General features: G+C 42.3%; 1 protein-coding gene across 1 annotated transcript; it reads left to right on the top strand.

Annotated features, from left to right (window-relative positions):
* The first annotated feature begins 7613 nt into the window (after nt 1–7613).
* Nucleotides 7614–8332, top strand: LOC112880930. The gene is made up of 2 exons (XM_025945655.1): nt 7614–7746; nt 8040–8332. The coding sequence occupies exons 1-2, from the start codon at nt 7614–7616 to the stop codon at nt 8330–8332; spliced, it is 426 nt and encodes a 141-aa protein (XP_025801440.1).
* The last annotated feature ends 3054 nt before the right edge of the window (nt 8333–11386 follow it).

Here is an 11386-nt window from a genome sequence, read left to right as displayed (position 1 = left end):
ACTCTAGTAGCAAATGCCTTAATCCGTGAAACCTCGAGTCCCTAGTCATGACCTAAGCGACCCGTCCTGTATGAGCGAAGGCAGGAGACCTAAGCGACTCGTACATGATATGAGCGAAGGCAAGAGACCTAAGCAACTCGTACATGATATGAGCGAAGGCCGTAAGACCAAAGCGACTCGTACATGCTATGGGCGAAGTCTAAACTGGGACCGAGTGAACGTAAAGGGTGGACTACTTGGGAGATTTAAATGGCCTAAGAAAAAAGAGCTCGACACAGCAAATTTCACACCGAAAAAATTTTGGTGTCTTTTTCACATTATTACTGAGTACTACTCGGTATCTTTGCATTATGCTACATAATGTATGCATTATCTTTTTTCAGATCGAGCTTCGGCAACAACCCTTCAGGCAGCAAGGCGTGCCATCACGGTTCCGCCATTTCCCAGGCTCGGGGGCTGGACGATGCACACTACTCGACATGGCTCCTTCGGCTCTCCTGGCTCGTAAGCTCGGGGGCTGGACGCTGCAAAACTACTCGAAGATGACTCATATGAAGACTGAGAGTGCAGAAGAAACCTTAAGTCACCACGCGGTTAAATAAACCAGCGAGAGGCGAAGAGTTTCACTGTGCAGAAGGCGAAGAGTAACACCAAAGCCATGATTCTTGGATCCTTTTTCCGAAGTTTAGATTTGGATTCAAGGCTCGGGGGCTATGGGATACGTGGCATCGACTACTTATTTTTTTGAAAGTACTCGAAGAGTAAGCAAAGAAGACTCAAGACTAATTTGACACTCAGCCTGATTCTTCGATTCAACCTAAGGCTCGGGGCTACTCCATATGGAGTGCGATTATTCATCGCACCCCATACAAAAGAAGGAATTCGGGGCGTGAGCACCTCATAGCTTCGATGCAGCTAAAAGAGTACTCGAAGAGGAATTTCAAGACGGAGCTTCGAAAGAAGTCGAAGACTGCTTCAGAAGTACTCGAAGAGCCTGCAGTACTCAGCTACGAAGAGCTCGGGGGCTTGTCAGGGATAGATCCCCTGGGTACCGCAAGAAAGCTACCCGAGAGCTAAAAGAAGTCTGATTCCTACTAGGATTCCGCTGTAATCCTATTAGGACTCATATGCTGTAATCCAATTGGGACTCCTACTTTGTAATCCTACTAGGAATCCCGCCCCCTGGGATATATAAAGGAGGGCAGGGGTACCTAGATAGGCAAAGCAACTAGAAGAGCAATTAGAGCCACCAAGAGGGAGAGATCCAACAGAGAGCCGCCTACAGGCAGCTCAACACCCAAGCGCAGGGCGCAATATTCAACACCACCAAATAGGACGTAGGTATTACGCTACTCTAGCGGCCCGAACCTGTCTAAATCTGTGTCTTGTGTCCTTGCGTTCACCTTCAAGTTCCAGATCCGGTGATCCCTCACCAAATAAACACCTACCTTAGGGTATCCCTAGGTAGGCCGATGGTAAAAACACCGACAGGTTTCAATCAACTCATACAAACTTAATGCACAATACCATATATAAATAAAAGTTGCATAAGTTTAAAAGTAGGGGTTCTGCTCTGGGCCTTGCCTTCCTGAGCAAAGCTAGCCGTGGAGTCTTCCGAACTCTGGTTTGGGTCTTCAGCAACTACAGTTAGATTAACTTGAGCTTCATGCTGCTCACTATCGGACTCCAGCACCAGCTTTGGTTCCATCGGCGAGAGTCGTCGATTCTATATGAATGCATATGTATGAGTTATTTTAATGGTACAAGATGAATAACTATTTCACTATAAAGTTGTAATTAAACAAAAATCAAGTTAAGTTGTAAAGCTCTTCATTTTCTTTTCCTTGGGCAGTCATTTATCGAGTAGTATCAGGATTAACTAACTTCATTAGGCATGTGAATGATTTTATCATTTCATAAACGGCTATTTTTTAAGAGTAAGCATGGATTAAAATAAAATAACTCATAGAGATAGTTTCTGGTGTTGAGATTTTTATTCAGAGCACATTACCTATGTAGAAACTCACTGTAAAAATTCCAGCCATTCTCATTCAGCAGATTAATCATGAAAAATTAAAAATTCCAGCCATTCTCATTCAACAGATTAATCATGAAAAATACATTAAACAGCTACTGCTAAGATCAAGATCTATTTATACATAACAAAGCATGCAAAAACCGGTGCTCAACATTTTACTGAGTAGTCCTAAATTTATGGTGAGTCTATTTTCAGGTTTTAGTGTGCAAGATACAGAGCATAAAAAATAAGTCAAGATACATCTACATTAATCAAGATTTATTTCTATAGACAGTTCCACAAAGTTATGTGTCTTAAAATTTTCCAACATGATAATCTACTCAAAGGTAGTCTCTGGTTAAATTTTTTTATTTTTCTAAGCACTAGAACTAGTTACTTTGATTTAATGTAGTTTTTCTTAATTAAAAATATATGAGCAAGTTAGATAGAAGTAAAAAGTTTCAAACTTTGTCCATAGCATTTATGCATCAAGGTTACTCTACTGTAAAAGTTTCAACCCTAATATATCAGTAGAATAGCATGAACAAGTAATTCTAGCAAAATAGCACATCAAACAAGATCCAACAAAAACTACTCATAGAGACTTGCTCTGGCCTTGAGATTTTTACAGAAGTCTTAACAAGTAGAGACTTGCTTACAGTCCAAAAATCATTCACAGTACTATCCTAAATCAAGAGATATATTTATAGGCAATTTAAAATAAGATTAATTTTAGATCAAGTTATAGTTTGTAATGGTCATCCTTCTATGCAAAAGTAGTCGGCTTCATCAAGAGTGTCACAACAAATTTTAGTTTGCATTTTTCTGATTTTTCTATAATTTTAGATTGATTTTATAAATGACAATCTCTTGAAAACAAAAGTACTCGAGTTCTCGCAGATAGGTCCCTAGATCTAGCAGAAAGGATCCTAAAAATAACTCGATGATTGCAATATAGTCCCTGGGTGGAACTAGGCTATTTTTCGGCCAAAATCCAGCGAGGGGAAAGGGGTGGGGGAGCACGAGGAGGTCGAGGGAAACCTGTTGGTGTGCACGTTGCCGGAGTTGGGCTGCCGGCTGTGAGCAGGAGCTCCGCGAGGTGCAGGCGGTGGGCAGCGGTGGTCCGGCGAGGGAGGGCGGCGTGGGGAAGTCGGGGAGTACTAGCAGATCGAGGGTGACCCATTTAGAGCCTAGGTTTGGGTGGAGGAGGAGCGGAAAGTGGGGCTCTACGGCGAGGCCGAGTGGTGGCGCTAATGGCGCGGTGTTGGTGGTACTCGGACGTGTGTGAGCAGGGGCTCGGTGCAGCCCTTTTATAGGCATATAGGGGAGGAGGGATTGGGCGTGAGCGGACCGGGGGAGGCGCGGCCGGCACAAGGCCGCGGCAAGGGCCCGGCGTTGCCGGCACGTTGTGGCTCTGCCGTCGGGAATCGACGGCTGCGTGGCGCGTGCGAGTTGGCAGAGGCGGGATACGGGGCGTGGCAAATCGCCGGCAGCAGGCCCAATCAGTGGCTGGTCACGGCCCGTTGCGGGTCGCGCCTGGCGCGGCTTGCCGGCGCAGGGATGCCCCACCGCGTGGTGGTGCTTCTCTACTGGCCGGGGCAAACCACGGGAGAGGAGAGAAGAAAGAGGGAGGGAGAGAGAAAAAGGTCGGAATTCAAATTAATTTTCTTAAAATTTCAAATATAAACTTGAAAACCTTTGAACACAAAAGTTGTAAGGAATTTGAAAATCTACAAATTTTGTTTTAGCCAAAAGTTCATTTGAGCCACAGTTTAAAAGTTATTTTATATTCAAGACTATTAGGATTTGAATTACTAGTTATTTCTTGTGTTAAACATTTGAATTTGCAAATGGTGTTTGCAGTACACTTTATAAAGTACTAAAATATGAGTGTGTTTTTGTGCTATAATTTTTTATGACAAGTTGAGCGTGTATGGTTATAAACACAAAAGAACAAATCTCACGTACACACATACATACACATTCATACACATGTATATGCACACACATAGTTAAATGCATAGTTTTAATGATTCTAGGTTATTATATATGATGCTATGTTTAGGTTTTTTTGCTTAGGATTATAAACACCTAGGGTGTTACAGCCCTCGCCGTGTCGCCGAAAAACCACAGTCAGTCGTCACCTCGTCGTGCTGCTCGTGGTCGTTCCCTAAATCTAAATCAATTTGGTTCTCTTTTCATGACAACTTCTGCACCTCTCAGTGTCTCTGGTTGGCCTATGATCCAACTCTGCCTTACTTTTATCACTACTGAATTACTTCACTTAATTTTTAACTAAACTTGGAGGCACCGCAAAAAAAGGCTTGATTTAGATAGTTCAATTGTTGATTTTATTACAGATTATATTTAGAATCGTAGAACTACTCATTTGCTTTGTGCTAAGATGCTGCTAATGCATTTTTACCATCTAAGTCTGGAGGATTTATGCTTGATTATATCATGATTGCATGCAAAACTTTTGATCCCTGAATTGGAATTCCTCAATGGGGAAGGAGTACAAGCCAGTACTACTGTTATTTTTTAGTGACTTTGTCTCGTGATTTTTTTTTCTCTTTCAGGATATTTGTTGAGTTATGGAAATTTTTGGTAGTAACATCTTTGGAGCGGTGGAGGATGAGCAAAAATCACTTTGCCTTTTATCTGGTCTGAGCCATTTCATTTCCTTGATTTTATTGTCATGGGAACATTGTAGTGCCCTGAAGAATTAATGTTATTGCGCTGTAGATGCTACAGGATATGGGAATGGAGGGTTTTATAATAAGATATTAGATGTTTTTCTGATGCCAAGATGGAGGACACCATTGTACTTGACAAGTATACTTTTGTGCATATGTATTTGCAATAATACTAAGTTGTACCACTCTGCTACTTGTGATTGAGAGTGACGATAATATTTTTTAGCTTGTGACCTCCTAAAGAAGGTTCCTTATGGTTTTAAATCTTAGCAGATTAACATTCTGAATGTATTTAGTCATCTCTCATGATTCTTTTGATCAGAAGCAAAAGATGCTTGCAACACTATAGTTATAGATTTCTTCGACGACAACAATTACATGCTTTGTGTCGAACTACGTGTCTTGAATCTTGAAATTTGTAGTGTGCCTGTGTAAGAAATAGGGTCTCGTTAGGTTATAATTGTGATTTTGGTGATTGTGCGACAACATGATCCATGTGAAGCGTCCCCTTGATTGCGCGACAACATGATCCATGTGAAGCGTCCCCTCATCAGAGGTGACTAAATGTGATACAAATATCAGTTCCAGCAGGCTGATAACACATTTATTACATCAGATGGTTCATTACCGTACAAACCGTCGAGGTAGCGGGCACTGAAGCGCCACTATCAAGAGGGACAACATAAGGACTACAAGCCAAACTAAAGTGCCAACAAAATCTAAGATAACATCAGAGTCTTGCGCCATGGTAAGCTTCCTATGGAGACCCACAGGCAAGGTTGGGTGCAGGGGTTGGGTGCAGGACGACGACCTACTCGACGTCTTCAGGAACGAAGTTCGGATCCTCCTCTGTAAAAACTAGGCAAGAGTGAGTACATACGTACTCAACAAGTCCAACCACACCCACAGAGGGGATAATAAAGATCACGCACAAGATATATCAAGGATAAGGCTAGGGTTCGTTTGCGATAAAGCAAGATTTTACACATGCAAGGTTTCATTTAATAAAAGAGTTTTCTCAAAATATTTCTGTAGTAATCGAATAATAAGTGGGGTTGATCCTACACAAAGGATCCAAGTTTTAATGCTACCGGACTCTACATCCACCGTAGCTCACGGCACAGCTGCCGGACACTTTCAAAACAATTCACGCCATGAAACCAACCATCCCAAAATGTCTTTTGAAGTGACCATGCCGTAACTCATCCAATACCGTGGACACGGCTATTTGAATAGATTTTATACTCTGCAGAGGTTGTACACTTTACCCATAAGTAGGGTACCGCACTACGAACACCTTAGTGTCGCTGCGGATCCTAACAAAGCCATTACCCACCTCAGCTGAATCTAACTAGCCAACACAGAAGCAACCATGGGGTTAATAACCTATCAACAAAGTTATATCCGGGACATAACTCACACAGATCGTATTCCTTCTCCATGATCTCCCGTTGCTCACCAGCTCTCCTTTTGGCTAGCAGAACAACTAGTGGGGTTTATGCTAAGCCGTTGCCCACACAACGGTCGAGTGGTTGTACGATAAGTGGGTTAGACAAGATGACACCTCAGTTCATCTTGAAAGTGCATCTAGGCCTAATGACCTATTTTTGGTGATTAATAACAACCTAAATGAATATCTAATATTTCAATTGAGTATAATGAGCAAGGGTCAAAGAAACCAAAAATGAGAAAAGAAAAGGAGTGAATCTTGACGACTATTCAAAATTGGAGAACGGTATCGGATCAAGAAAAGAGTTGCAACCGGAGAAATTTATTTGTTTTATATTTTCTTGAGTTTAGGTATACCATACTATTAAGGGGGATGTGGAAAGTGTGTGGAAGATAACCAATAAATCAAATCCGGAGAGTAAGCCCTATAGGAATTTATGCAAATCCGAGAGCTCTTGGCGGACAGTCCGCCAGGGCACTTAATCAGCCTAAGTCCGAGAGCTCCTGGCGGACAGTCCGCCAGGCCTGGCGAACAGTCCGTCAGGTCACTGGAAATCAGCCTAACGGCTAGTTTCCTGTGAGGTGATATTTATACCCCACGACCCCCAAACGCAAAATATACTTGCCCAACCAGTGAAATCGAGTCTCAAGCATATTCTAAGCACTCCAAAGCTCCTCAAAGTGAAACCCTAGCTTCTCCACTCCAAATCTTTGGTCTAGGGTTTGGTTTGAGCAAGATCCAAGCATGATTCAAGTTCTCCCCAAGAGATTCACCTCTCTTGGGCAACTCTTGGCACTCTCCATCGCTTTCCACATCTATTACTCTTGGAGCTTGGCTCCTAGACGGTTAGAGGTGCTCAAGAACAACCAACTCGTGGTGTGGTTGGATTGAGAAGTTTTTATTACCCTTGTTGCTAGTGAAAAGCTCAAGTTTGACCTTTGTGGTTGCTTGAGAGAGGAAAGGGTTGAGAGAAACCCGATCCTTTGTGGACTCCTCAACGGGGATGTAGAATCCTTGAGTGGATTCGAACCTCGGATGAAAATCTTGTGTCTCTTGTGCTTGATTATCTTACTTTATTCTAGTGTTTTTGTTACTTTGTTACTCCTACCTTCGTCTAGTATTCTTACCCGATCTACTTGTGTACTTACTTAGAGCTAGATTGCTTCCACATTTAGTGTTCCTCACTTGTTTTAGAGTCTTTCTATTCAAGTGGATTTTGGTATACAAGTTTTATTCTTCGAAAGATTGCATTTCATTCCCGAGACCTCCCAGCGGACGTTGGAAGTGCCCAGCGGACACTCCCAGCGGACAGTCCGCCAGGCAGCCTCGGGCTGAGTTTTTTGTGTGTAGGTTTTAAGTGACGAACGTCTATTCACCCCCCTCTAGGCGTACTTTCAATTGGTATCAGAGCAAGGTTGCTCAAATTTGAGTCTAACAACTCGAGGAGATCATGGCCGGAGAAGATTCACACAAGAGTCTTGAGAAGAATAAGGGCAAAGAAGATGAGATGCACAAGGAAGACGACAATGCCAAGTTTGATGTATTCGATTGCTCCAAGAAGAGTGGAGATCACAAGAAAAAGAGTAAGAGCAAGAGCAAGAGCAAGAGGATAGTGATTGAGTCATCCTCATCCTCAATATCAAGTAGTTATGAAGGGTCCATCTACATCAAGAGAAGAAAGAAGAAGAAATCGGTTACTTCTAACTACTCTCGCACTCCGTTTAACTATGATAACATGAGTTCCAACAACAATTTTCTTCCGTTTCTCTTGGAAAACCCCCACACTTTGATGGAACTAACTACTCTCAATGGATGACTAACATGAGATGGCATTTGTTTTCTCTTCACCCTAGTCTTTGGGAGATTGTTTGTGTAGGTATTGAGCAGCCGGATAGTGATGATGAAAGCTTTGGACCAACTATGCAACAATTGTTCCACCGCAATGCTCAAGCCGCAACCATCCTCCTTTCATCCTTGAGTAGAGAGGAATTTGATAAAGTGGATGGATTGCAATGTGCAAAGGAGATATGGGATACTCTCAAAGTGGCACATGAAGGCACCAAGACCATTCAAAAAGCAAGAATTGAGATGATTGAAGGAGAACTTGGGAGGTTTGCCATGTTGGATGATGAAACCCCCAAGAGATGTACACAAGGCTCAAGAAGATGATCAATCAAGTGAGGAGTCTTGGAAGTAAGAAGTGGACCGACCATGAAGTGGTCAAGAGGATGATAAGGGCTTTTTCGGTAAGGAACATAACCTTATGTACCTTGATAAGGGAGAGTCCCAACTACAAGAGATGACACCGGAAGAAGTACTTGGCAAGATCATCAACCATGAGATGATGGAAAGTGAAGCCAAGTATGTGAAGAGCTTGTCCAAGGGAACCTCAACCTCAAGAGGGCAAGACATTGCCCTCAAGGCAAACAAGAAGGAGAAGAGCAAGAAAGTAGTGCAAGAATCCTCATCAAGTGACAATGATAGCGATAGTTCAAGTCTTGATGATGATGACATGGCTCTTCTCATGAAGAAGTTCAGCAAATTGATGAGAAACCGCAACTACAAGGGCAACAAGAGGCATGAGAGTTCCAAAAGGAGGACAAAAAGAAATTGCTATAATTGTGGCAAGAGTGGGCACTTCATTGCAAATTGCCCATATGAGAAGAAAGAGGACAAGGAAGAGAAAAGGAAGGACAACAAGGAGAAGAAGTACTTCACCAAGGACAAAAAGTTCTTCAAGAAGAAACAAAGTGGTGAAGCACATCTTGGCAAGGAGTGGGACTCCGATGATGAGAGCTCCAACTCGGATGAAGAAGAAGTGGCCACACTTGCCTTCAACAAGACTTCTCTCTTCCCCAACCTCAAGGATGGGAAAAACATCACTCACACTTGTCTTATGGCAAGGGGAGATAAAAGAAAGGTAAAAACCATCCCATGTTCCTCTCCTAAGTACACCACTAGTGATGATGAAAGTTCATCTAGTAGCTCTAGTGGAAATGATAATGATATTGATATGATTGCCATGCTCAAGAATCTAGATAAAAATGCCATTGCTAAGTTTAACGAACTCATGGAAGAGTTAAATGAGAAAAATGACCTCCTTGAGAAACAAGAGGACTTGCTCATTCTTGAAAAGAAGAGAAATCTTGAACTCAAGGAGCTCATAACTAAGCAAGAAGAAAAATGTAAGGCCTTGGACAAGGAACTTGTGGAAAGCAAGGAGACTAACACTAGTCTCAAGAGTGCAAATGTTGCACTTCAAGATGAACTTATTTGCTTAAACAAAAGTCTTGAATTGCAATTTGACACTCTCTTGTCCAATGCCTCAACATCTCAACATGATCCATCAATTAGTCTCTCCATAGCACAATCATGCATTAGATGTAAGGATATTGATGTTGATGCTTGTGCTACTAATGTAAAGTTGATTGAAAGCTTGAAAGTTAAGATCACATTCTTAGAAGGTGAGGCACAACAAAAGAAGAAGGATCTTGAGGAGGAAAAACTCAAATATGCAAGAGGTGCATACTTGAACTCAAGACGCCCCAACATCAAGGATGGTATTGGTTTTCAACATTTTGAAAAACATAATGTAAGAGTCAAGATCAATGGGCATGAGTTCTCTAAGTTTGTGAGAGAAGCAACAAGCGGGAAAATTGCTTCCGGTATTGGGCACCCGAGAGTGCCTGGCGGACTGTCCGCCAGGCGGACAGTCCGCCAGGACCCAGCGGACAATCCGCCACAAACCCTCGGGTGGCAGATTTCTAGCCTCCCGTCCCACTTTCTCTACTGCATCAAAACTTCCTATTATGCATTTCCATGAGTTTAATGCATCATATGTGATTATGAGGAACAAGTTTGGTAGAATCTTTGCTAAATATGTTGGGACACACCGCAAGAGTCCAAAAACTTGTGTGTGGGTGCCCAAATCACTTGTGACTAATGTGAGAGGACCCAAGCAAATTTGGGTACCTAAAAACAAAGCCTAAATTTGTTTTGCAGGGCTATGCCTCCGGTGGATCGAAGTGGATCATTGATAGTGGATGCACTAACCACATGACCGGAGAGAGAAACATGTTCTCAACTTATGAAGAAAATGACGATCCGACCGACTTAATCTCCTTTGGCGACAACACCCAAGGAAGAGTATTGGGTGTCGGTAACATTGCTATATCTTCCGAACACTATATTTCAAAAGTTTTTCTTGTTGAAACCTTGGACTACAACTTATTATCCGTATCACAACTTTGCAACATGGGCTATAATTGTATTTTTAATGATGAAGGTGTGGTTGTCTCTAGGAGAAGTGACGGCTCAATTGCGTTTAAGGGTGTATTAAAGGGAAAGCTTTATGTAGTGGACTTCACTAAAGATAAAGCTCAACTTGATACATGCTTAATCACAAAGTCCAACATGGGTTGGTTGTGGCACCGCCGCCTAGCCCATGTTGGTATGAAAAATCTTCACAAGCTCCTAAAAGGTGATCATGTCATTGGACTAACCAATGTTGTATTTGAGAAAGATAGGCCTTGTGGAGCATGTCAAGCGGGAAAGCAAGTTGGATTATGCCATCCCGCCAAGAACATCATGACAACAAGTAGACCATTGGAACTACTTCACATGGACTTGTTTGGTCCTATTGCCTACATAAGCATCGGCGGTAACAAATATGGCTTAGTCATTGTTGATGATTATACACGTTTCACTTGGGTATTCTTTTTGCATGATAAAAGTGAAACTCAAGGGGTTCTCAAGAAATTCTTAAGGAGAGCTCAAAATGAGTTCAACTTAAGAATCAAGAAGATTAGAAGCGACAACGGGAGCGAGTTCAAGAACACTCAAGTAGATGACTACCTGGATGAAGAAGGAATCAAGCATGAGTTCTCCGCTCCCTATGCACCTCAACAAAATGGGGTGGCGGAGAGGAAGAACCGCACGCTCATTGAGATGGCAAGGACAATGCTTGATGAGTACAAGACTTCCGACCGGTTTTGGGTGGAAGCGGTCAACACCGCTTTTCACGCCATCAACCGACTATATCTTCACCGTCTACTAAAGAAAACTCCCTATGAGCTTCTCACCGGTAACAAACCTAATGTTTCATACTTTAGAGTTTTTGGCAGCAAATGTTATATTCTCAATAAGAAAGCTAAGAGTTCTAAGTTTGCTCCTAAAGCTATGGAAGGTTTTTTACTTGGTTATGATTCAAACTCACGTGCATAT

This window comes from Panicum hallii, chromosome 2, assembly GCF_002211085.1.
Source record: "Panicum hallii strain FIL2 chromosome 2, PHallii_v3.1, whole genome shotgun sequence".
Lineage (NCBI taxonomy): Eukaryota > Viridiplantae > Streptophyta > Magnoliopsida > Poales > Poaceae > Panicum > Panicum hallii.
The sequence above is the reverse complement of the archived record's forward strand: the minus strand, read 5'-3'. Positions and strand labels throughout refer to the sequence as shown.

Coding starts and splice junctions, on each gene's coding strand:
- LOC112880930 (XM_025945655.1), top strand. CDS start 7,614: ATGGCCGGAGAAGATTCACACAAGAGTCTTGAGAAGAATAAGGGCAAA. Junction 7,747..8,039: donor TGGAGATCACAAGAAAAAGA/GTAAGAGCAAGA, acceptor TTGTTTGTGTAG/GTATTGAGCAGCCGGATAGT.